Genomic DNA, 27,373 nt, shown 5'->3' with positions numbered 1-27,373 from the left:
GAAGGACTCTGATTAGTCAGGCCAGGGTCGTGGGCCCATATCTAGACCAGGGAGTAAGTACTGTGAATGGCCACACGATTAGGATCACATGGTTTGAGAGGGGAGGAATAAATCCAAAGGAAAGAAGAGGAAGAGTTGCTGTTTCCAGAATATGTGGGAAAAATGGAGGGCAACCAAAAACAACAGATGTCTACAATCTGTTGAATGATGATGGTGGAAGCCAGTTTGCAGTTGAAACCCAGTCAGCCTTTTAGACTCAGCTCTGATAGATATTAGTTTAAAAATGAAGACAAGGGGCACCTGGGTGGCTCAGTCGGTTAAGCATCTGCCTTCAGCTCAGGTCATGATCCCAGGGGCCTATGATGGAGCCCCATGTCCGGCTCCCTGCTCAGCAGGGAGCCTGCTTTTCCCTCTGCCTCTCTGTGCTCTCGCTCTCTCTCTCTCTCAAATGAATAAATAAAAATAAAAATTAAAATAAAATAAAATAATAAAAACAAAGGCAAATCTCCATAGACTAGTCTTCATTTTGATGAAGCTTGCCTATTAACTAAACATGAATTTAAGATGTATGTACTCTCAGAAAATCACACATAAGAAAGGCAGACTTTCTTTTCCTTTATGGTGGTTGAATTTTGTTTTGGGCACAAGATAAGACTATAACGTTTTTTTTAAAACCTTAGGTAAAAACACTGGAACATTTTCCAAGGTATTCACTCGGAGAGGCTATACATTTATCTAGCAGTGAAATCACTGCACAAGATACTCCTGAAACTTCTATTTTGAATTTGTCTCAAAGCTTGAAGGGGTAAAAATCAGTTTCTTTAAAGGATAGATTTGAGTTTTTAAAACAATGTAAGCTGTCATTTGGAGTAAAATTAGGTGGAAAAGGTGAGTAATAGGAATACAACACAATCATGTAGTACGATAATGAAATGGATTAATTTTCCTCTCCAGGACCCTAAATGATCTGCTCCTTTTCGCCCCTTTCTCTCCCTCACACCTCTCTCTCCCTCTCTCTCTCCCTCCTTCTCGTTCCCTCTCTCTCTCTCCTTCACTCTTTTCTCTCTCCAGTAGCTCTTACACACACCAGCCAGATTAATCTTCTGAAGCAGAATTCCAATCATGTCACTACCTTTTTCAAAATCTATCAGTGACCTCTGGCTATCACATAAATACGTCCGAACCCTTCAGTCTAGAAGTCAAAGCTCTTTGCAGTCTCACTGAAACTTGTTATTTGTTCTCTCTCACTCAATGAACTGAACTCTTGAATATTTTATGTTCGTTCTCTATGACTTTTTGTCTTCTGTTCTGTAGGTCTAATTTCTGCATCTCCTTCATGACACCAGTCAAATGTCATCATTCCCATGTGTCAGCCTTCCCTGACTAGTGCACTCCAGTTCATTAGCCTTGGTTTCCTCCACCTGGGGTACAACTGTCATCCTTAAACCATGGGAATGCCCGGAGTTCTTATTTCTATTTATCTGGAATTTTGTGGGAATATGGTGTTAGCATTGAGGTAACGTTTTAGCTATCAGTAATAATGATATATTTCATACAGCACTAGGGTTAAAAGAAGCGGACAATAGTGAAACACCTAAGACAGATTATATTGATCATTACAGTCTAGTCAAAAAAGCAGCATAGTCTTTAATGTCACTAGGCAGACTGGGTTTGAATCCTAGCATTTCCGCTTATCAGCCAGGTGTTTTTAAGCAATTTATTTAATATCTCTCTAAGCATCTATTCTCTAATTTGTAAAATGGAAATGATGACATCAGTTTCTTAACTTTATTATGAGGATTAGAAGAGTCACAGAAAAGATTTTTTTAATGATCTTAGAGAGATGAAAACCTCTGTTAAGTATGATAAAATCAAGAAACCATAAAAGAATGATATTCTGACTGCTTAAAATGTAAACATTTTTTGCATGGCAAAATAATGCCATAACCAAAGCCAAAAGAAAGTCAATTAGAAAAATTGTTTGCAACATTTATGACAGATAAAGGGAGTAGTTTCATTCTCTGATCTCTCAATGAGGAAGAAAACCAATCCAGTAAAAGAAAGAAAGAAAGACAAAAGGCATAAAAATAATCCAGAGAAAAGGAAATACAATAACTTTTCAACATATAAGAAGATGTTCAACCTCACTTGTAATGAAGTGCAAATCAAAACTCAGTGATTATTATTATGATTATTTCTTTTTCCTTAGTTATAGATTTTTATTTTATTTTACTAGAATAATTTTTTATTATATTATGTTAGTCACCATACAGTACATCCCTAGTTTTTGATGTCAAGTTCCATGATTCATTACTTGCGTATAACACCCAGTGCACCATGCAATACGTGCCCTCCTTAATACCCGTCACTGGCTTGTTATTTTTAACTGAACTGAAGGTAGCGTAAATAGGTACAACTTCTTTGAAAGGCAATTTACCTCATACTCTTCTGAGCAATTCCTCTTCTAAGAGTGTTTGTACCTATGCTGTCCAATATGGTAGCCGTGACCACACCTGGTTGCTAAGCACTTGAAATGTGGCTTGTCTGAATTGCAAGAACATATACACTAGATTTCAGAGACTTAGTCCAAGTAAAAGAATATAGAATATCTCACTGACGATTTTTTTAAAGATATTTATTTATTTATTTATTTATTTATTTATTTATTTATTTATTTATTTATTTTAATTGAGAGAGAGCCTGCGTGAGAGCAGGGAGGAACAGAGGGAGAGGGACAAGCAGACTCCACAGTGAGCACAGACCCTGGTGCAGGGCTCATCCCACGACCCTGAGATCATGACCTAAGCCAAAATCAAGTCGGATGCTTAACCAACTAAGCCCTGCAGGCGCCCCTCTTGCTTATTTTTTACTTTGATTTACAAGTTGAAGTATTTGGGATATAATGGATTAAATATATTTTTCAAATTAATTTTATTTATTTTTTTAGTGTTTTTAAAGATTTTATTTTTTTTATTTGAGAGAGTGAGAGAGCACACAAGTTGGGGGAAGGGACAGAGGGAGAGGGAGAAGCAGATTCCCCGCTAAGCAGGGAGCCTGATGTGGAGCTTGATCCCAGGGCCCCAAGATCACAACCTGAGCTGAAGGCAGATGCTTAACTGACTGAGCCGCCCAGGCACCCCTCTTTTACTTTTCTTAATGTGGCTACTTAAACATTTAAATTTGCATAAGTTGTTCACATCATTTCACTATTGAACAGTGCTGGCTAATACAGTTCTAATTGCATGTATGAGAAATTATGCATGTGTAAAGAATATCGGGAAACATCTTTAATATTCACTAAAAGACTTTGTTAAATAAAACATGATACATCTATAGAGTGGAATATTATGTGATGAGAAAAAGGAATGAGACCAATACGTACTAAGATGGGGAACTCTCTAAGCTAGATTATTAAGTGAAAAAGAGAAGAGCACAGAACAGATAGATATAGATATATATATTAAGCCAATGTTTGTGTTCAGTGAATATTGAGTGGATTTTTGAATGATGTATGTAAAAATATACGTATATATAGAATATTATTGGCAAGGTGCATAAGAAATTATTTTTAGTTATTGTCCCAGAGGGGGAAAAATGTGGCTCAGTATCTGGAGTGGGAGAAGATTTATTTTTACTCTACCTTTTTTACTGATTAAATGTGTTATAATATGTATTCATTATCTATTCAGGAAAAAAATATTTGCAGGTCTTTCTTATTTTTGAATAATTTCCCAAAATCCGTTATGACAGATAATGATTCATGTTCATTTTTAAAAAGTGAAGATGGGCGACAGACCCATGTAAACCATGGTGTCCTCCACACAGGAGGCTCCTAGGTAATTCCGTTCCCTTCCCTTCCCCATGCTTAGGCTAATAGCACAAATGTCATAACAGAATCTTTCCATGTTTGGGGGCTACCTTAAGTGTTACATCACATTGTGACTCTAGAGATATCAATTATTTATAAATGAGATAGGGCTACATGGATCCTATTGTGTGCCCTGAAAGTTAGTTATTCCCCCCCCCCCAATAAATCCCAGGAACTCGCTTGCTTACTTTTATACTTCTCTGATCAAAATGGAAGGCAGCTTGTATAATGTATAACTTTGCAGTCAGTATAGTATTGTAGGCTGTCTGCAAATTTTATTACCATATTAAGGACGGAAGCAAACTTTTCCAGTTATTACATCTTCTGCACTCAAATCTTCACTCTCCTTGTCAGCCTCTAGATTCTTCGGCCGTTAAAACACTCTCTTTTATTTCTGTATCAAAAACTCTATGTGCCTTGCTAACCTCTTTGTCTACTTCAATCACCTTCTCTCACTTTCATGAAGTTTGTTGATTGATTGCTTCTCACGGGGTACGTCTGGCTTTCCAACCCTTTGTCTAAATTTAAAACACTAGACCCATCCTTCAGAAAACACAGTGCTCAATTGCATTTGCTCATAAAATACCTTTTGTTTTTTTGAACAAAAGTCTCTTATTCTGACTCCTTATTTCCATTCCTGTTGCCTCTGCTTGAGTCCAGGCTCTCTTCATCTTGTCCGGAATATGTCAATTAGCTCTTAACTAGTCTGCATGTTTTGAGACTCCCTACCAGCAATCCATTTTCCACTTTACTGCTAAATTCTAAGAAGAGATTCTGAAAAACAGATTCATTCCATTCATTCATTCATTCATTCATTCATTCTCCAAACATTTATTAAGTATCTCCTTTGTGTCAGTGATCATGCTAGGTCCTGGGGATGTAAAGACATATTTTTCATAGGTCGGCATTATGCTCATGAGCCTTGGGTCTAGGGCAGGGGGCCAATGAGTAGATGCATGATTTACAGTCCATTGGATTAGGCAAAGGATGCTGTGGCAGCACCCAGCAGGGGGGAACAGTTTCTCAGTCTCTGCCATCTGATCAAATTGGAGAGAGGCACGACATGTTCTAAACAGAGGAAGCAGCAAGGACAAAGGCTAGACAAGCTGGTACAGGGTATATCTGCTCGGTAAGGCTAAACAGGTAGCCAGAGAAAATCTGGGGATGTCAGTATGAGACAGTGGTGAAGGGCCTACGTGACAAGGCAAAGGAGTTAGATTTTATTCTAAGAACCTGGGTTTTAAGCAGAGCAGTCATGTGATCTGATTTGCATTTTATGAAAAGCAATGTTGTAGGAGTTTGGAGGATAGTTGGAAGGATCAAAGCCTGGAACCAGGAAAACGATTGAGGAGGAGACCCATTCAACAATCCAGCCACGAGTCTAGGATACTTTATTTTTTTATTTTTATTTTTTTAAAAGATTTATTTATTTATTTATTCGACAGAGATAGAGACAGCCAGCGAGAGAGGGAACACAAGCAGGGGGAGTGGGAGAGGAAGAAGCAGGCTCATAGTGGAGGAGCCTGATGTGGGGCTCGATCCCGTAATGCCGGGATCACGCCCTGAGCCGAAGGCAGACGCTTAACTGCTGTGCCACCCAGGCGCCCCTAGGATACTTTAAATCGAGATAGTAGCGGTGGGGATGGGGAGGACTGGACAGATTTGAGAGTTATTCATCAACAGAATAAACTGGGTTTGGTGATGACCTATTTGGATGTTTGTGGGATGGAGGGAAAGAACAGAGGTAAGTCAGTATTGACTTGCAAATGTCTGGTTTGAGCCCTTGGGCCGCTCTGAAGGGCTATGGAAGAAGGGATGGTTTGGTAGAGAGGCAGTAGTATGATTTGGTGGAGACAGAAGTGGTTGAATATTTATGCGTCTGCACTCAGGTGAGAGATTTAGACTGGAGATATTCAGTCTTCATCCATTTACACATTCAGCAAATAACTACTGAGGGCCTTCTGGATGCCAGGCATTGGTCTAAGCACTGGGAGTACAGTAGCAAGGAAAAAGGGGTCAAAATTCTTGTTCATGCGGCACTTTCATTCCCATAAAGAAACTAAAGCCAAATTAAAGTAAATAAATGTATAATATTGTAAAATGTCAGGTAGGTATGGGCTTTGAAGACAAGTTCAGGTAAGAAGAGAGAGCACGATGAGGTGTGGGGATATTTTAGATAATGTAGTCTGGAGAAAAGAAGAGGTAAGATTTGAGCACAAACCTGATTAAAGTGCCAGAAGGAGCCATGGAAAAGTCCTAGGGAAGAGTGTGCAAAGAAGAACCATGTGGGGCCACAGGGTCCCAAAAGATGGGCTGGTGGCAGTTGTGGGGAAGGAATGGAGAGGGAAGGGATGCAGATCTCCATGTAATAGGACCCTATCAGTACCCAGAAACTGTAAGTTAAGTATATGTCATCTTGCTTCCTTTTGAAACCAATCCTAGCTCCTTGGGTGGTATTAATTCTTTCTTCCACTGAGACTCCCCAGCCCTTGATAAATATTATAGCATTTATCACTTGTATCACTCGAATGTGTTACCTCGGTATAATCTGAGCTTCTCCAAGGTGACCAAAATCACCTAACCCGCACAGCTTCCTGGGAAGTTGGAGGACTCACAAATGTTCATTGACATTGCAATAATGACAAACAATGTGGCTTTCTGGCATATCCCTGAAAACCACTATAAAATATATTATCTAGCTGCTCTATCCTTTCTAAATCCTGAAGCCTTAAAATATGAATGGGTCAATATATTGTACTTACTTTTTTCTTTTCAAATTTACTTTACTTAAAAGAATCAGACATATTGGAATAAGTTAAAAAGAGGCACATAAAACCACAGGCTTAAAAAAAAAAAAAAGCCGTCCTTTGCCTTTATCCATCATCACCTACTTACTACTCTCCCTGAGGCAACGTTTTTGTTGTGTCTTTTGGATTTCATCTCCATCTCTGTGAATAATAAGCTTATTCATGAAAAGTATTTTTTCAGTTTTAGGATTTACTATTAACTTTCCACCGTAAAAGGCGGGGTATCAGTTCTTACAGGACCCAACTACACGCTAATGCATACTTCCCATCTCCCGATCAACTCAAGATAGCTGTATCATAATTTTAGTTAAATTAACATTCCATGTTCATTTTTTTTTAAAGATTTTATTTTTATTTATTTGACAGAGATAGAGACAGCCAGCGAGAGAGGGAACACAAGCAGGGGGAGTGGGAGAGGAAGAAGCAGGCTCCTAGCGGAGGAGACTGATGTGGGGCTCGATCCCAGAACGCCGGGATCACGCCCTGAGCCGAAGGCAGACGCTTAACCGCTGTGCCACCCAGGCGCCCCTCCATGTTCATTTTTTATGATTATGTTACTATTACTCATCTCAGAATTATATGGTATATTGTGGTTGCTATATCCATTTTTCCTTCCTTGCACAACTTTTTGTTTCCCTAGTGTTAGTTTTCTCTTATTGTTTAGCTGGTTGGTTGGTTTTCCAGTTTTTTATGTATTCAGTCACGAATTAAGCCCTTTACCTCCTCTCTCCCAGTCTGCAAATCCTTTCGTAACACAATTAAGCATGTCAGATATAGGTCTTTGTGTGTGTGTTTGTGTATTTTTATTTTTGACAGTAGCTTTCCTGGAGCCTTTTGACCTACTGTCTGGACTCATTGCTCTTTAAGCCCAGTGTTTGGCTGTTATCCTGGGATTTTCCTTTAGTGACATCCTGGGGATTCCCTTTACTTTTCTCAGGGTGGGTACCCATGCTTCCCCTCTCTAGGTTTGCTCCTTTGTTTTGGTGGGGCACCTCCCCCCCCAAGTAGCTTCCTCATAGGGTGTATGGGAGGTAAATTCGTTGAGATGTTACATGACTGAAAATGTTTTTATTCCTCCCTCACACTTGACTAGTAATATGACTAGATAATTTTGGGTTAATAATCTTTCTTTTTTGTTTTGCTCAAAAATATAAGGGGGTTATTCCAATGTCTTATAAATTCTAGTATTCCTATTAAGAACACAGAAGCTGGGACACCTGGGTAGCTCAGTTGGTTAAGCAACTGCCTTCGGCTCAGGTCATGATCCCGGGGTCGGGGTCCTGGGATAGAGCCCAGCATTGGGCTCTTTGCTCAGTGGGAAGCCTGTTTATCCCTCTCCCTCTAACCTCCTCCAGCTTGTGCTCTCTCTCACTCTCTGTCTCTCAAATAAATAAATAAATAATCTTAAAAAAAAAAAAAGAACATGGAAGCCATTTGACTCCTTGAACCTTGTGTAGTAGCTTTGTTTTTGTTTTTGTTTTCGTTTTGGGGCATGTTTAAAATTTCTCTCAAGCCAATATTCTGATATTTGACAGTTAGGTTCTTTGGTATGTCTTTTTAAGAAATAATTAATTTTGTTTTTCTCTTATAAGTCAAGGACATCACTTTATTTCTTAAGGATCTGGAGTTCTTAGTCCCTGAAATTTTTTAAAATAAAATTTATTGAGGTAGAATATATAAACAATAAACTGGATAGTTTAAAATCAACCCTTCTGGGGCGCCTGGGTGGCTCAGTCGTTAAGCGTCTGCTTTTGGCTCAGGCTCTTCCACTGGGAGCCTGCTTCTTCCTCTCCCACTCCCCCTGCTTGTGTTCCCTCTCTCGCTGGCTATCTCTCTCTCTGTCAAATAAATAAAATCTTTAAAAAAATAAAATAAATTAAAATAAACCCTTCTACAAACTTTGATAGATGTATTGAAACCACAAAAATCAAGATAAAGAATTTTCCATTACCACCAATTGTTTCCTTGACTTCTTTATGTCCATCCCTCCCACTACCCAGGCAAATGCTACACTGCTTTCTTTCACTATAGACTGATTCATATTAAATCTAGGTCTTTTGAATTTGTCTTTTTTAAAAAATTGACATTCTAGCAATATTTTCCATCTCATTAATGTGATATAGCTCTCTATTTAAGTCTTTAACTTCTCTCAGGAATGTTTGTAGTTTTCAATGTGTAGTTATTGAATATATTTTATTAAATTAACTAAGTATTTATGCTTTTGTATGCCATTGGAAATGAAATTGTAATTTTTATTACATTTTCCAGTTGCTTATTGCTAGTACTTAGAAATGCTACTCTATTTTTGTATACTATTTTCCACAGGCCTTGCTAAATTTACTTACTGATTCTAGGAGCTTTTTAACATATTTCTCATGATTTTCCAGAATGTAATCACATCATCTGCAAATAGAGTTTTGTTTCTTCCTGTACATTCTGTCTACTTTTCTTTCTGTCCGTCTGTCTCTTATTGCACCGGCAAGGGCCTCCAGAAGAATTTGAATAGTAGTTGTGAGACTGGGCATCCTTGTCTTGTTCTTGATCTTTGGAGAAAAGCATTTGGTTTTTTACCGTGAAGTATGGTGCTGTCAGTGGGCTTTTCATAGATGTTCTCGACCCAGTGGTTGAGGTATTTCCTCCCGGTTTTTTTCCTAGTTTGCTGAGACTCATTAATCATGAATACATGCTGATTTTTTTCAAATGCTTTTGCTTCACCTATTGACATAATTATATGGGTATTCTTTATTTTGTTAATATGGTGAATTATATAAACTGATTTTGGGATGTTAAACTAACCTTCCACTTCTGAAATAAACTCCACTTGGTCATGATGTATAATCTTTTTCATATGTCATTGGAATTAATTTGCATATATATTTAATTTGCATACATGTATACTTTTTGTATGTATGAGGAATATGAGTCTATAGTTATTTCTTGTAATGTCTTTTGTTTTAGTATCAGAGTAATACTATCCTTAAAAAAATAAGTTTAGGAGATATTCCCTCCTCTTCTGTTTTCAGAAAAAGTTTGTATTGGATTGGTATTATTTCTTTCTTATGTGTTTGATAGAATTCAACAGTGAAGCCACTTGATCCTGGTATTTTCTTTCCTTAATTGTGAATGCAAATCCTGTAGTACATATAGGGACTACTCATATTATTTCTTCTTGTGTCAGTTTTAATATTTGTGTCTTCCAAGATATTTGTCCATTTTATTCCAAATTACCAAATTTATTGTTATAAGGTCATTCATATTTTTCCCTTAATATCTTTTGAAATATCTTTTGACTCTGTATTGATGGCCTGGCTTTCACCTCCCCTATTGGTAACTTACGTTTTCTCTTTCTTCTAGATAGGTCTAGGGAGAGGTTTTTTAATTTTATAAATCATTTCAAAGATTTGCCTTCTGATCTCATCGAATTTTTTCTACTGTTCATTTATTTTGCAATTTCATTGTTTTCTTTGTGTAATTTGCTCCTCTTTTTCTAGGTTCCTTAAGAGAGTGCATAGATCATTGACTTTGGATCTTTCTTTCTTTCTTTCTTTCTTTCTTTCTTTCTTTCTTCTCTTTCATATAGAATAGTTAATAGTGTTCAGATCTTCCACATCTTTACTTATCATTTTTATTTGGATAGTCAATCAATTACTGAGAGAATTCTGCTAAAGTCTCCAACAATGACTCTGGATATGCCTTTTCCCCCTTTAATTATGACATTTATTCTTCATATACTTCTAGTTTCTGTAGTCACATATATATGTATAATTTATATCGCTTCTGGTTTTATTGACACTTTTTTTGTTATGAAATATCCCTCATTGTCTCTAGAAATATTCCTTGTCATGATGTCTACTTTTGGAAAGGTATATAGTATAAATGTTTATATGATTCCTATATTAGTGAGGTTTCCAACATTTGGCTGCTATTGCTTATATTGTATAGACCTGAGGAAAGTATGCACATAGACACAAGGGTAGGAACAAGAAGGACAAGACTGTCTTAAGACCATATAAGTTCTGATGAGGCTGCAGCACCAGCAAAGAGGGGCAGTGGAGGTTAACTTTTGGCTCTTTATGCTGTGTTTTAGCTCTTGACTATATAGCATAATGACTATATAGCACAGTCTTTGTAGACTTATGGTTCTGGGTTTAACACCTGTCCATACCATTTCTAAACTGTGTGACCTCGGGCCAGTTACTTAACCTCTGTTCTTCATATGTAAAGTGGGGGATATATAATAGTGTATGTTTTTAGAAGGATGACTTATATATAGAGTATACATAAACACATTATATCTATACATGCATACATATGTAATGTTTAGTAAAGTATGCATTCAATAAATATGTAGTCATATACATTTGTTATTAAATTATACAGTATATAATATGTATTATATGACATGTATTATTATATTTTGTTTCATATATTCTAGTCTCAATTTTCTTTCTGACTTTAACTTTTCAAAGCTTTAGTTGTCTTTTCTTCCCCATTTGCCCCAATTCTTCCTGCCCTTATTCCCTTACTCTATTTTCTCATTTTCCAACTTTTTGGCCCCCATCCCTGCCAAAACTGGATTTAATAATCTCAACAACTGTAAACTACACAATTAAGGGAGTTGCTGATTGCTATCTTTCTTTTGAGATTTCCCATCAATCTTTACAACTTGGTTAGGATTTCAATTTCTGCTCTGAAAAAATTGCATTCAGAGTTTTCAAGTTTATTTACAACATGGGTACAAATAATCAGGGCTTATGTACCTAGTTCAGAAACCCACTCCTAGTTCTTTCACACACCTCTGATGAAAGAATAATACTGTTTGTGGAAGAAATGCCCTATATTTATTATAAGTATTCTCAGCAAAAATTGTCAGTAGAGCTAAAAAAAAAAAGGCCTTGGTATTGAAAACTCAGTTTAGCTCCTCTTTTTTCCACTCTGAGAAACCTCCCTTTCAAAAGAATTCCCAACCAGATGGTGTTTGATGTTCCTGACCCTGCAGCATGATTAAGAAGAAAGATCAATGATTAGGAAGAAAGATCATGGGTTTTGAAGTCAGATACCTCAGACACTTACACTTTTGGTTATTTCTTATCTTTTCTGAGCATGCCTCTGGCTTGTAAATTGCATGGGGTATTATCTGCTCTCCATGGTTTCCTCTTCAAGGGAGCCTTTCCTAAACCCATATCCATGTTCATTTCCCTTTCATTCACCTCTTAGCTTTCCTTTGAAGCAACTGTCAGCTTCACTTTTTTTTAAGGATGTAATTATCTATTAACGTCTGCCTCCTATAGTGAACTGTAAGCTCCACGAGGTCAGGGACGAGGATGGTTCACAGCGTCCCCGTACTCCCAGGCTAAGGCCATCACGGAGCACCGAGTCTAGCCTAGAGCCTGGCACACAGCGGGCAGTCAGCGAACAAATGAACAACAAAGGGACATCTACCTGTGCCCCGAGCGCCGTCGCTGGGGCGTGGAGGGAACCGCCGAGGCCCCCAGTTCCCGCCCTCGCGGTGGGAGAGCGACCCCCGCGGAGGCCCTGCCCCCGCCCCTGCCCAGCCAACCCTAGCCCCCCTTCCGTGCAGTGCCTCACCCCTTGACGCCACTTGCGGGCGGGACTTCCGGCCGCCGAAGTTTAACAGTCCGGGCGGGAGCCGGAAGCCTAGCGCGGGAGCGGGCCGCGCCGTGGCCCCCGGTGTACCGCGGTTGAGAGGTGAGGTTCCGGAGGGCCGCGGGGCAGCTGGCTGTCGCCCGCCGCGTCCTTGCACACTCCCGAACCCCGCCCGCCTTCCGGCCGCCCCGGGGGCGGGTCGGAGGTCCCCGAGCCCCGCGCGCCCCGGCTCGTCCGCTACTACGGACAGTTGTCGGGCAGGGGCGCGGCAGCGAGTTTGGCGCGGAAGTGTCCGGGAGCCGCGGGCCAGAGTCGCGCACCTCCGTCTACGACAGTCATCGGCTCGGCCTGAGAAGTGGCCCGGGCAGCTGAGGTGGGTGGGTTGGTGGCGGCTCTGGGCGGTGTGCTGTCCCCCGGAAAGTTTGCCGTTTCTCCACCGGCCGTCTCCCCTTTTGTAAACCTCTCCTCTACGGCTCGAATGCATTTTATAAGGTAACCCAAGTTGAGCAGTTCTGCAAGTAAATGAAAGTTGAAGAACTTTGGTTTAAACTAAATATTATAGTGAATTATTATTTTTTTTTTCCCCTGTAGGCGCTGTCCCTAAATTCGGGGTTGGCTGTCTTTTGCCGCCTTGTGTCCTACTGGCTCACTTTGATGGGACCTTCTTTGAGAGACTGATGTAATGCCTCTCCCTTAAAGGTGCTCAGTTCTCAGAAGAGTGAGGTAGGTGGGCAGATGGTCCTCTTCCCCGCTCCACTTGAAGAGAAGGAAACAGACATTAAGGGACTCTGCCAAAGTCGCCATCACCTAGCTTTGGGGCAGATTCTTTGAACTCCTGTTTTCTGAGCCCTGACTTAAGTGATGTTTCCACACTGCCCTACACACTCCACAGGAATGGTGTGAGATTATAGTAAAGGCATTTTTCAGTTGTGTTTACTGGGTTTAAGAGATCCCCTTTCCAGCACTTAATTGTACCTTGAGTAGGGAACCAACACATGTTACCACATGTCAAGGCACCAAATCCAAACACTGCATGTCCACATTTCAACAGATGACTAACGGCTTTTGGTAACACTGTATTTATCCAATGAATGAAGCATAATGAACCACGTAAGTGACTTTTCTAGTTAACAAAAGTTTGGTCTTTTTATAAGCATATTAAAAAGATTTTTTTTTTTTTTTTTGTCTCTTGAGAATCAAAGGGCCCTGTAATTTATTAAAACTTTACCTTGGCCTCTGAAATAAGATCTACTGGACATAAATGTGATGCTTTGTTTGTGACTTGGGACTCTGTGACATCACTAGTACTGTGCTGTCCTCTTACACTGTCCACACCAGGAAGGTGTGGAGGGTGTATTTCTAGGCTCCTTTCCCTTCCTTTCTTCCGTGTATTTTTGTGCATTTTTTTCTGACTCGTCATGCATTACTACTTGCTGCTCTTAAAGTATCTGCTTAAAGCAGCTCCCTTGCCTTCTGTTTTTTAGACTGCCGTGGTTTGTCAAATCACTTTGTCAGAATTATGTATTGGAATTATATACTCTGAATAAACAAAATGAGTGAGGGCATCGTAGACCAAGTATTGCTCTAGGGACTTAGTGACATCTCCTTTGGCTGTATTTGCTAATTTTGGAGTTATTTGGAAAAACTGGAGTCACTGGATTCTGACCCTCAGGGATGCTACAGTTTATTATACATTTTTAAAAGATTTAGTAAGTTTTTCTAGCCAACAGTTATTTATTGAGCACCTACTGTGTGCTAGGAACATTTCAAGACTGATAATAAACAAGACAAAAATCTGTTCTCAGGATCTTTGTTTTGTTCAAGTCAGGAGAGGCAGACATTATTATGAGAACAAGTAGGAGTTGCAAATAGCAGAAAGTGCAGTGGGAAAAAAAAAAAACTGCGTAACGGGCAACTTTTATAGGGCTACTTTAGCCATGGTGGTCAGGGAAAGCTTTTCGGAGGAGACATTTGAGCTGAAACTAGAGTGAGGTGAAGGAGATGACCATGGGAAATCTGGGGAAAGAGCATTCCAGGCAGAGGGGGCAGCAAATGGAAAGCTTGAGGCAAGAAAGAAGGCCTGTGAGTCTGGTGGCCTTGGGGAAGAGAGGTAGGACAGTTACACTGGGGCCAGGTCATGTGAGGCACGCCAGGGAGGTTGGATTGCATTATAATTGCCATGGAGAGCCATTGGAAGGGTCAACTGACAGAATGTGATTTTAGAAGGATCGTTCCAGCTACTTTGTGTGAGCACCGTCTGTGGAACGAAAGTGGGCAAGTAGAGCCACCTGATTTAGATTAGATTCTTCATTTTGGCCTATTCTGGATTGTTTTTTAAATACATTGTTTTAAACTATTTGTAGGTGCAGTCATGCAGGAAAACCTCAGATTTGCTTCATCCGGAGATGATATTAAAATATGGGATGCTTCTTCTATGACATTGGTGGATAAATTCAGCCCACACACATCACCACATGGAATCAGCTCAATGTGTTGGAGCAGCAATAGTATCCTTTTTTTTTTTTTTTTAAATAACCACTTTTTGTTAGGTTAAATAACAGTATCAATGAAACTTTTGCATGTGACCAATAATAAGAAATATATTTTGCATAGCTATGAAAGCTAGATAGATAAAGTGAAATAGGGGTTTAAAAGTACATCATATGAATGCAATGTGTATGTATGCATAGATATATAAAAACTACTAGATCCAGACCATGGAATTAGTTTTGTTATCAACAGTTTGTCATTGAACCCAAATGGAATAAGGTAGGTAATGGTGGGAAAACTTCTGAAAGGTTTTGGAATGAGTTTTTGCATCTACATTTGGTCATTTATGGGTCTGGTCTATAAATGAAAGACAGAACTCAAAGGCAGAAGCAAAGTTAGGGGAGGAGATAAAAATTAAAATTGCCCAATATCCTTATCTTACTGATGTACTGTCTGTATTTTTCTTCCTTTCTATGATGAAAATAGCCTGATTTCTCAGAGAAATTGTCTAGATTGAATTTTCCAAGCTTTCTGTGTTTCTGGTTTATACCCTCCCTGTCTTAGTAAGCTCCTAAATGTGGATAAAATAAATGAGGGGATGAATTTCTCAACCTTGCACTATTGACGTTTTGGGCTAGATAATTCTTTGTTATAGGGGCTGTCGTGTGCACTGTAGGATGTTTAGAAATGTTCTTGGCCTTTACCGACCAGAAGCCAGTAGCTCTCAGTAGAACCACTGCTGTAAACAAAATACTATGAAAATGTTCTATAAACTTGGTATGCTAGAAGTTATCATTCTTTTGTATAACTTACACATATAGACTTACTACTTAGCAAATTACATTTTAACGTATGTCTGATCTTATCAATATCAGATTATGAATATTCTGCTCCCTGATGAAAGTAAAAATATCAAAGCTTTAAAATATGACTGATTTATGAACAAAAACAGAAGTTTTCATGCCCAACCTAATTATTTTTGCAAATATGTAACAAAAATGATGAATTTTCTTACTGAATTAAATTTACCTCTTTATCATTCCTTGATTTTGCGTTAAAGTAGCAAAATAAATTACGTTGGTGCTCTATTAATCAAACTCCTGGTGAAGGGAGTACATTTTTGAAGGACTGTCCAGATGGGTAATGGGGGAAAAAATGTTTTAAAGAGAGTGACAAATATGTGAGGCTTCTTCTTTCTATTATTAGTTTTTTATTATGTGTAGAGCTTAATCTCCCTGTTACTTACTGTATAAGAGAAAAGTAGCAATTCTTGGTCAGATTTATTAGTTTCGGTTTATTTTTATTCCAAGGAGTTTTATTAGGAGTTGGCATTTCCTGGTAAACCACTTAATGGTCTATCAACAAAATTGATGTGACTATGAGGTAATGTGGGATGACATTTGGAAACTGGTCTTATTTCTATATAGTTTTATTGTACAAATAGATATGCACTGGAAACTTTTGCGTATAGTCTTATTTCTAATGAGGCTTTGATCTTTCCATAGAGGTTAGTTACCAAAGAACAAGGACTTCCCAGACTCAGCTACTTGAGGTCCACTTAGCATGGATTCCAAGAACAGGATTTTTAAGAGTGAGGTACCAGGGAAATTAGTTTTTGGCCCTGTTAGGTAATGTTCCTCACTTTCTCATGATTTCTAAAACTACAAGAGAAATAAAAGGAGTAACTAGATTACCCTCTCATATTATCTTTGTTCAATCCTTTTTGTATTCTAAGGAGAAAAAGTAGTAGTGAACAGGATGAAACCAACGAAAGGGAAATGATTTTTCTCAGTGCTCTCATATCTAGGTGGGAATGATTTTGTGTGAATCATGTATCATAATAAAATCACAATCCATGATCTATTCATGAAATACACAAATGTTATAGAAACCACCCAAAATAATGCAGTTAAGATTTTGCTTCTTAAAAAGCAAAGATTTAAACTTCTGATATTTTAATTCATTACGATTCTCAAAATTAGGCTCTTATTTTTGATTATGTTGTATTTAATCTTTTTAATTAAAAAAATTAATTTACAGTGTTTTGTGTTTACTGATCTTATAATTTCTGTAAAACAAGGTAATATAATTTTAAATCAAGTTAAATTTTAAAATAAATAATTTTAAATTAAGTTTTAATAAATTTAACTTAATTTAAAATAAAACTTCCACAGCATAAATAGTTGCTATTTAACCACATTTATTTATGTTTGCTACATTTACTGTAATATTTATTCTTAATTTATTTAAAATTGAAACATTCTCTCATAAAAATTTTAGTTCTAAGAATATATCAGGCTTTATATTTTTAATGGATGAACAGGAGACTAATGTGGATATTTGCTTCCTAGCTTAAATTGGTACCAAGCACTGTGTTAATAAATAACTATCTTGAGTAGTGTTTATAGATGAAAAGGCTGATTGATATTTGCTGATGTTGCTTTTATCATGATCTCATTCTTGAAGGATAAAATTAGACCTTCTGGCCTATTCTTTGAAAATGGAGTAGTATTTCACTTTGGTAAAATAGCTTTCAAGTAATAGCAGAGCCAGAGAGGATAGTTCTTCCCTGCGGTAGTAGTAAAGAGACTTAGTCTTAGTAATTAGTAACCTGAGCCATTTTTGAAAGCTGATGTATAAGCTATATTCATTTGCTTGTCTTCTTAGGGTAGTGCACTTCCTTTTATCATCACAATTCTTGCAGTAATAGTCTAGTGCTAGAGATGCTCTTGGATTGTTTGATGCTCCATAACTCTTCATTTAGATAACTTTCTAGTGACAGCATCTTCCAGTGGCGACAAAATTGTTGTTTCACATTACAAAAATAAACCTTTTCTACTTTTCGAGCTTGGTGAAGGGGTAAGTGATTTTTAAAAAAAAACTTCAAAAAAATGTTAGTTCTACTTGGGTGGTAACTGCTTCTTATGGTTCTTGCAACTAAATATAAAGATGTTTAAAAGTATTATTCTTAACTGAAACTCAAAATAATACAGTAACACTTAAAGAGGAGATAGGCACTGAAACATCTTCAGGTAAAATAATAGTGGATCCTAGGGGACCAGTCAGGGACTTAGCTTCTGTCAGCTAGTCACTTGCTTTTTCCATCTCTCTGTGGAAGATTCCCTGGTATTGCTGCCTTTTTAAAGCCCAAGTCCTGCCTCGGTCACCAGGTTCATTTGACGATTAGAGTCCTAACGATGTAGTCCTGTCCTTACTTACGTTGAGTTCAGGACCATCAGCTAAAGACCCCTATGTTTAGCTTCTGTCCTTCTAGTTACTGAGGGGCCTGCCTGAATCTACCCAAGCTCTTCTGGAACAGGATGGCTTTGTCAAACTGAGCCGTGGTCCTAGAGCATTTAAATAAAGTTCTCACTGCGTAATGTTTTCTCATCCTTTTGTTTTATATGTTAATCCCTCTGATTCAGGGTAATGATGATGTCCTCAAGTTAGTCACACAGACTCCTTGAAAGCTATTTTTTTAAAAAAATTTTTAAGAAGGTACAAGTAGCTGGTAGCAGGCCCCTAAACCATTATGAATTGTTGTGATTTTACACACTGGAATAGGTAAGGTAGCTCACTTAGAAAGAACACAGAAGGCCAATGGAATATGAACTCATCTAATTTAAAAAGGACTTTTGATTTCTATCCATCCTTTCCTAAAGGTAGGTGGGATTGACACGAACTTCAAATCTAGCCCACAGATGCTAGAGGCTGGGGCAGAGAATGTCTGCTAAGGGTAGATACAGAATTTGAGACACACTGCCTATTCAAACTCAGTTAAGTAAAATTGAGGCAGAGAGCATCCTTGGTTGATAAAAGGTAAACTGTGCTCTTCAAAGAGCAGGCAGACATCTTAGTTATTTTTGGATCTTTAGGTACTGTCAAAGGTGTCAACAAGCATTTATTGAATTAAATATCAATATCAAAACAATTTCGATTTTCACTTCCACTACAAGATATATTGTGCTCCTTCTATGCATTATGCCTTAGAACAGTTTGGGAACTTTGTAATTATTGTTGTTATTGTTAAATGATGAAAATAGCAGATGATATTCACAAATGTGACACAATTCTAAGGATTTTGTGAATATTCCACATCAGTTCTTATAGTTAGTTCTCTTTCCTACGATTCAGAAATCGCATCAGAGAGGCGCCTGGGTGGCTCAGTCATTAAGCGTTTGCCTTCGGCTCAGGGCGTGATTCCGGAGTCCTGGGATCGAGCCCCACATCAGGCTCCTCTGCTGGGAGCCTGCTTCTTCTTCTCCCACTCCCCCTGCTTGTGTTCCCTCTCTTGCTGGCTGTCTCTCTATCTGTCAAATAAATAAATAAAATCTTAAAAAAAAAAAAAAGCCACTGGGTGGCTCAGTTGATTTAAGTGTCTGCCTTTGGCTCAGTCATAATTTCAGGGTCCTGGGAAGGAGCCCTTCGTGGAGCCCCATGCTCATCAGGGAGTCTGCTTCTCCCTCTCCCTCTGCCCTTTCCCTCTCTTGTGCTCTCTCTCCTTCCCTCTCTGTCTCTTTCCCTCCCAAATAAATAAGATCTTTAATTTAAAAAAAAGTGTACAGGTGGATGAAAGTAAGGTCATTACTTATAATTTGAATCTGCTCTAATTTAATTTGCTTAAAAGAATATTTTGCAAACATTGGTTCTTTAGCCTTTGTTAGTAATTTCTCATAACATATTAGTTTGTTGATCACCTTTGCTTTGTAGGATCCAAAATCTATTACTCATGTGCCATTTGAGATATGAGACCATTACGACTTGGGGAAATAAGATACTTACTTTAACACTTTTTATAGCAGAACTCTCAGTTTGTATTTATTTTCTTTGATTTTCATTTTAGCTCTTTAGAGTAGACAAATTGATATTAACAGTATTATAATGAATATCTTAGGCTACTGTGTAATCTAGACATTTGGCCAGATTTTATTTTTAGATTTTAAAAACTTCACCCATTGCTTGTGTTTTAGGGTACAGGATTCCTATAATAAGCACACAATTTTCATTAATTATTTAAGTTCAGTAGCTACATTAATAATACATCAACATAAAAAAATATCTTCTATCATCAGGGTAGGCCAGTTAAAAACATAGGTTTTGTTCTGAGTCCTCAATAATTTGAATTGTTTTTGATGATTAGAATACTACTATATTGATCTTTGATGGACACCATTCTTATTTATTTTCCTTAACGGTTATTTTGATAGCTCATAGCAAACTGTCCTGATTTGCAGTGATAACCAGATTCTTTTTTTTTTTTTTTTAAAGATTTTATTTTTTTATTTGAGAGAGAGAGCACGGGTAGAAGAGAAAGCACGAGTGGGGTGAGAGGTGTGTGGGTGGAGGGGCAGAGGGAGAAGCAGATTCTGCACCGAGCAGGGAGCCTGATGTGGGGCTCGGTTCCAGGACCTGGAGATCATGACCTGAGCCAACGGCAGACGCTCAACCAACTGAGCCACCCAGGCGCGCCCAGATTCTAAATCATAACAGTCTGTTTAGACCAAAGTCAGTTCCTAGAATTGTGTCTGTAAGGGAATTGTAGCAATTATACTGAAACATTGATGTAATGTGTTCCTGTTATTTTTCTGTGTGTTAGTAATTTTGACTCTTGGTCAGAATTTCAGAGCTGGAAGAAACCTCGGGGAGAAGGAAAGGTTTCTTATAAGAATCCAGTGCTATCCTAGGGGCTTGACAGGACAGTTCATTGTGATGAGCATGAAGTAATGGATAGAATTGTTCAGTCACTGTACTGTACACCTGGAACTAATATAACACTTATGTTAATTATACTGGAATTAAACATTTTTTAAAAAGTGGTCTTTTGAGCATAGGATGTTTTCAGATGAATGGACTCTCGAGGTAAGAGCAATAGATCTAGTCCTCATTTTTCACTTCTCAGATGAAGAAATGTAGGCATAGAAAGATGAGATGACTTGCCTAAACCTTCATAGTTTGCCTTTCACTTTTAGTTAAGTCATAAAATGTTCCCCTTTGAATTCATTTCTCTCTTTTTCCCCCCATTGCATTCAACTAGAGGTGAGAACAATTCGTGTAATTACAGAGTGTATCTGAAGGTTAAATAAGAGAAAAAACATGCAACATTGTGTTTTACTGTGTAGCATAGTTACTGATGGTGCCTCCAGATAGATGACACTCACACATACTTATTGTTGGAAAAACTTGTAAACCTCTGTATTTTTAGCCATTTATTCCATAAAATTTTATTGAGCATGGATATGGTCTTTGCACTAATGAGACTTATATTCTGGTGGAAGATAGACGGTATGCTACTAAACAGAATACCCAGATAGTGATGAAGTTGCTACACAGAGAACTAAAATAAGATATTGAGATAGCAAGTTATATTAGGTGGCCGGGGGTGGTCTCCAGAAGGGGTGGCATTGAAGTTGCTGTCTATCGACCAGAAGAAGTCATTCCACTAGTGTTCAGGGAATTCAGGTTTCCAGGCAAGAATAGTTGTATAGGAGCCCCAAGGCAAATACAGGGCTGACATGTTTACGGAATGGAAGAAGGCCAGTGTGGCTGGAGAATTAGTGAGTGAGGAGAAAAATGGTGAGAGATGAGGTAGGAAGGGTTTGAAAGCCAGGTTAATGAGTTTGGGATTTATTCTAGGGCTGATTGGAAGCCATCAAAATTTTTTAAATCAGAGTCATGATCTGTTTTGCATGTTTTAAAGGTCATCCTACTTGTGGAGCATGGAGTGTAGGGGAGTAGGGTTGGAAGTGGGACAGCCAGTTAGGAGGCTCTTGTTATCGTGATTCTGTAGGGGTCGGATTAGTGTGTTGGTAGCAGCAGTAGATAAAGGGGAGCCCCTCTGGGGTTTATGTTAGCATTGGGTGTTTAGAGAACTTAACGGTAGATGGCAGGGAAGGAGAAGTGGAATCAAGGGTAATTCTGGACTTTCATCTTGAGAAACTGAGTGGATGGTGCCTTTACAGATGTGAGGAAGAGTGTAGAGTCAGGTTCTGATGACCTGATGTTTCAGACTTGGGCTCCTTTGGGGGAGACTTTGTTGTGACACTTTGGGCTAGTATCTTGTCCTCTTTATGAACTTTCCCCATCTGTAAAAGAAGGGGTCTAGACATTCTGTAAAGTCTCTTTTACGTTTAGTGTTTTCTGAGCTGTGAGTTGATTCTAATTCAAGATATTCTGTGAAAGTGCAAGAGTAGCTTTTACTACTGGGCAATATTAAGGGCAAGTAAGCCAGGATGGGAGGCCAAGACTTGCTGGTGTTCCCTAAGCTTCCTCTGTCCCCACTGTTCTGTGGAGGAGAAAACCACTCTGTTTGAGTTCCTTGAAGCCTTTTTGAACTCCTTTCAAGCTGTCGGATGCCTGTGGAAGATGATGAGAGGTGAATCTAAGTCTTAGCATATTTATAGCATTTAATTCAATAAATGTTTACAGTGCTTACTAAGTGTTGGATGGGGCTTGAAAGTTAGCTCTGGGCTCTGTTAAGTTAAGGTAACTTTTTTTCTTTCTTTAATAGCAAAAGCAGACATGTGTCAGTTTAAATTCCACATCTATGTATTTGGTAAGTGGAGGCCTAAATCACACTGTTAATATTTGGGATTTAAAATCAAAAAGAGTTCATCGATCTCTTAAGGTAAGCAACTTGTTTTTTTAAAATCCTTATAGTAATGAGTATCTTATGATGTTTAGAGTATTTACCAAACTTTTAATCTTGAGCTTTGATGATAAAATAAGATGCTTCAGAATTGAAGTGAGATTTGTTAGGGGAAATAAAGATGCTATTTAAGTCAGAATTTTTTTTTTTTTTGGTCTATTTTTACCTCCATGTATATCACTAAAGCACATTGTTGGTGTTTAAAACTTTTCCTTTATTATTTTCACTTAGTTCCACTCTTTTTTCAGTGAACCACTTCATTTTTTCTAAAGTAGTGAGTTGTCATCATAAATCTTTTTTTAAGTTTCTGAAAAAAATGAGAGTGGTTTTGGGATGGCTGTAATTGACCTACTAATCAAAGTGGGGGATTTGACTTCTTAATTCTCTAATGTATATCGTTGTGGCTGTTTGTGTTATTTTTGTGCGTATGTGTTTTCATCTTGGTAATGAAATATTTTCTAAAATAATTTACTATTTACAGTTAGTATTTCTTTAAATAACTAGCTTTTTGTAGTTTTAGAAAATAAACATATTTGTCACATGAAAGCTTCTGGGTTATGTTTTTGGAATCCTGCTTTTCACTATTATGTACTTTTAATATTTGGAAACTCATCTTTAAAGTTATTTTTCATTTTCATATGTCTTTAAAAAACTTTTAATATGAAAAATTCTAAACATATTAATACACATACATTCATCTGACTTTGATGATGATCAACTCATGGCCAGTATTATTTTGTATGTGCCCCTATCTACTCTCTAATCAGATTACTATATAATCTCACCCTCAGATTATTTTGAAGCAAATGCTAGACACATTATCATTTTGTTAATGTCAAATGTCATTGGGTTAATTCTTACTGGAGAAATTGTATATAGAGGAATGATTTTCTTTTAAACAGAAATATAATCCTGTAATTACTGCTTAAATTATTACTTTTTGGAAGTTCATTATTTTAGATATTAGCTAAACTTTGAAGGGTCTTAAGGAAAATTGAAGAGCTGCCAATAATGAGAATAGTTAACTTTTATTGAGTTCTTTGATACGCCAGCCACTGTGCTTAACATATGTTTATTCTTTGTGTCACAAGAATCCTGCAGAGCAGGTAGTACTATTCGTGTGAACCTGTGGAGGAACTCCGGCTCAGGGATGTTACAGAACTTGTTCAGTGTCAAACAACTAGTAATGACAAAGAGGAGATGCAAACTGAGATATTATCCATTGCTTAATTTTTCAAGTTATGAAATTGAACTAAAGCTATTTAGAGAGGTGTGCCTACTATGGAAGAGATTATTCTGCAGAATTGAGAAGAGATTAGAAGTCTGTGGCTACTTCTGTCACATATTGTCATTCATTTTAGGAGCATCACTACCCCGTAACTCCTGCAGCAAAACGCTACTTACCTTTCCATCCTCGGTTTTCCCACTTACTCCAGATGGTTTTGTCTCTTCTCATTGTTTGCAACTCTTAGAGTACTTCATTTCTTTATTCATTCAGTTAACAAGTGTTTGACTGACTAATTGTGATAGTGGGAAATCTAATCTTTCACCTTTGGGTCTCTTCTCTGCGGTGCTCTCCCTGGAAACACAATTTCTGGCACTTGGTAGGTGCTTACTGAATATTTACTGAATGACTTATTTTCCACAGTTAAAATAAGGAAGACACCTGCTTCTTTATAAAGTTATAGAAATTGTATTGGACCCCATGTTTGTAATTTTCCAAGTGGGATCAGTGCACTAAATGTCCACTCTCTTTGTTCTTCTCATCAGACATTTTTTTTCCCTCAGGATAGCAATTGTTTCTTTGATTTAGGAAAGAAAGTGTAGAGATACCTTCAGACATGCTTAAAGGACCATTTGAGACATTGGATTATAAGTGGAATATTATAGCTACTATTCTTGATATTACATTAGTTATTAGGTACAAAAGTTAGTTTATTTATATTATTATGATACAACAGCAAACTTAAAAACTATACTTCTAACCCTGATCACTTTCCTATGCTCCTGCTAGATATCTCTAATTTGTTGTTGGAAAATATAGTGCTTGTGAACCCAGTTTGTTTAAAACCGTTTTTGTTTCCTCAAAGTGGATTCCCCTTCGGATTGGGAGACAGCTTAGTATAGAGAGGGAGATAGGCTTTGGGCTTTGACCTGGAATTGAATCTTGGATCTACCACTTAGTAGTTATGCGAGCTTGCACAGATTTCTTAACCTTTCTGTGCCTCACGTAGTGAATTCATCCATAAAATGAGAAAAGTGACCTTACCTCCCAGGATTCTTCTAAGGATTAATAAGAATTCATAATGTTCCCACCAAATGGAAACAGCTGCTGTCGTCTTTCAGCCATGCCCTACTTGTTCTGGCTTTGGGGCTTTTGTTTTTGCTCTCTTCTATTTATGTGTGTCTGGTTTCTTCCCCCTTCCCCTACTTACCGTTTATTTTTTCTTTAAGGTCGAACCCAAGTTTTATGTCTTCCTTACAGCTTCTGTCAACTCAGGTCACAGTCACGCCTCTTTCTCTTTCCTAGGACACTTTGCCTCTACTACTCATCTAATGTTCCTTCTGCCATTTTCATGTTAATTTAAATGTCCCGTCTTCTCCATTGAATGGTGATAACTCTCAAGGCCAGGGACTCTCATAATAGTCAACTTGCAGTAAATGTTACTTGTCAGTGGAAGGTAGACATAATGCCATCTAGAAAATCACGTTTCTTTTTGTCTCTTGTTTCAGAGTGCCTGATCATTGTTACAGTTAAAAAACTAAGTCTCTGTTCCCTGAGAAGACTTGGTGTTGATCAAATAGTTTCCTACTCATTTGAGTAATTTTTTTTAGGTTATTTGAAGAAAATGTTAAAGCAGATATTAAATTCACAAATACATAATAATTATAAAAAAATGAAATTTACAAAAACATGAAAATGTGTGGTGTGAGGGTTATGTGGCCAGTGTACTTACTTTCATTTCTTTCTTTCAGGATCATAAAGATGAAGTAACTTCTGTCACATATAATTGGAATGATTGCTACATTGCTTCTGGATCTCTCAGTGGTGAAATTATTTTGCACAGTGTAACCACTAACTTATCTAGTACTCCCTTTGGCCATGGCAGTAACCAGGTACAGTATGCATTTATTCAAATCAGAGTTCATAAGGTAGATTTTGAATTATCTTACATAAGACCGTGAATTTTAAGTTTTCAGAATTAAGTATTTTAAATTTGCATTTAGCTTGCTTAAAAAACTTAGAGCTAGCTGTTTTTTAATGGTATTATTTAAAAATGTTCAAATAACAAGGTAATTCATACTGGATTATGTTGCCTGCATGAGTTCAGTTATGCCATTGAATAGTCACATGCTCCTAGAATATAACTGTATGATAAAATATAAACAGTTGTTGGGTAGGTTAAATATGAAATATGGATATTAATCTTGCTATGACATCACAGTTACGTAGCTCAAACTATGTCAGCTACAAGACAGATACTTCTGTTCATAAATGCTGTTTGGTGGACATGGATGGTTGGGTATGTTTAAGCACAGGGTTAATTGAGCTTTCATTTTTGTGTAAGTGTATAATAGTCAAAGTACGAAAGCTAATTTATGTACTTTCAGGTTAATACAGGAGTAGTGAGGGAAACTTTATGAAGGAAAATTAGTCAAGTAATTTTTTTGTTTATAAAATATTCATCTCTAAAATTTGTCAAAGAATAAATTCAGTTACTCAAGAAATCTGTCTTGGCCAGCTTTCTGTGAAATTCTTTACAGAAATTTCCAGTGAGGTGCAATCTCTTTTAATCCTTACTTTTTATTAAAATCACTTTGTCCTTAACTATTATTAGATAAAATATGGGAGCTCTTCATTTTTGAAAAGCAGTTTTTGAAATCATGATTTGAATAGTATGTATTTAGTGTTTAAGGAAAATTTAATGGGTATTAAAAATACAGAAAAAAGACTTCTCAAGTTTCTTATGTATTGGGGGAATAAAAGAGATAAACAAAAATGATATTATAGATGATTGATACAAAACAATCTTATCTTGATTCAGAGCAGTGAGAGACAACTATCTGGGAATAAAATAAAGAAAATCGAAGGAGGGAGGATTTCATCTGTGTCTAATGCTTAAATGAGTTTTATTTTGTTTTGTTTTTACTACAGTATAAATTGGCTTCTTTGCTAATTACTTGATTCTGATTTATATTAGGGTTAGCTCTTTACATCCCCACTTTACGGTTGGAACCATGTCTTATTTCTTTGTCCTCAACCATTGTGTCTAGCTTTGTACTTTATATGGAAAAGAGCCTTACTAAATACGTGAATGGATTTAGAGATAACAAAGATCTTAATAGGCTAATACAGAACTTTGGGAGAAGGATATTTTATATGTAGGAAATCACAAGGACTAAGGAAGGCGCATAGGTTTTTATATAGGGCCAATGTGAAAAAAGATTAGGAAGGTAAGTATGAGCATAGTGTTAATGTGGAACTTTGAATGCCAGACCAAAGATTCAGCTTTTATTTTGGAAGGCATTTGAGGAGCTAATCAGAGTTTTTGATTAGTTGAATGTCAGAATCCTAGAAGCCTTGAACTGAAAGAAAGCCTTTACAGGTAATTTCACTTTCTGCATTTTATAGATGTGGGTAAGTGATTGGCCACAGAGAACATATTTAATATTGTCATAAAAGCAGGAAGTAATATTTTGTTTTTGTCATTCTTTTTTTGGTTATTTGTATTTTGATAATGAGACATAAAGCCTAGGTGCATAGACATTGAACTATTGTGAAAAAATCTTATCTAGTTTTCACATGTCTTGCTTTTTAAGGAAATTAATTTTCTTTCTTCCTTTCCTGTTTTTTTAAAAGATTTTTGATATATTGGAAGCATGACACGTTTAGATTAAAAGTTCTGGGCTGACTTTTTAGTCACATAAAAGTTAGGTTAGATATCTACCGTGTGT

At 37.4% G+C, this 27,373-nt stretch overlaps 1 protein-coding gene across 10 annotated transcripts in view; it reads left to right on the top strand.

Annotated features, from left to right (window-relative positions):
- The first annotated feature begins 12,285 nt into the window (after positions 1 to 12,285).
- Positions 12,286 to 27,373, top strand: part of NEDD1 (NEDD1 gamma-tubulin ring complex targeting factor) — a 47,065-nt gene continuing 31,977 nt past the window's right edge. For 3 of the 10 annotated variants that reach the window (XM_057316346.1, XM_026499847.4, XM_026499844.4), the window contains exons 1-6: positions 12,319 to 12,655; positions 12,874 to 13,005; positions 14,646 to 14,789; positions 17,537 to 17,631; positions 22,280 to 22,396; positions 25,394 to 25,534. In XM_057316346.1, the coding sequence (XP_057172329.1) occupies positions 14,654 to 14,789; positions 17,537 to 17,631; positions 22,280 to 22,396; positions 25,394 to 25,534 (489 nt within the window). In that variant the 5' untranslated portion in view covers positions 12,319 to 12,655; positions 12,874 to 13,005; positions 14,646 to 14,653. Of the gene's footprint in view, positions 12,775 to 12,873; positions 13,006 to 14,645; positions 14,790 to 17,536; positions 17,632 to 17,777; positions 17,805 to 22,123; positions 22,145 to 22,279; positions 22,397 to 25,393; positions 25,535 to 27,373 lie in introns of those variants that run through there. The other 7 variants (XM_048217986.2, XM_026499846.4, XM_026499845.4 and 4 more) reach the window with 6 other exon arrangements.

The sequence above is a fragment of the Ursus arctos genome, unplaced genomic scaffold (genome assembly GCF_023065955.2).
Source record: "Ursus arctos isolate Adak ecotype North America unplaced genomic scaffold, UrsArc2.0 scaffold_21, whole genome shotgun sequence".
Taxonomy (NCBI): Eukaryota; Metazoa; Chordata; class Mammalia; order Carnivora; family Ursidae; genus Ursus; species Ursus arctos.
The sequence above is the reverse complement of the archived record's forward strand: the minus strand, read 5'-3'. Positions and strand labels throughout refer to the sequence as shown.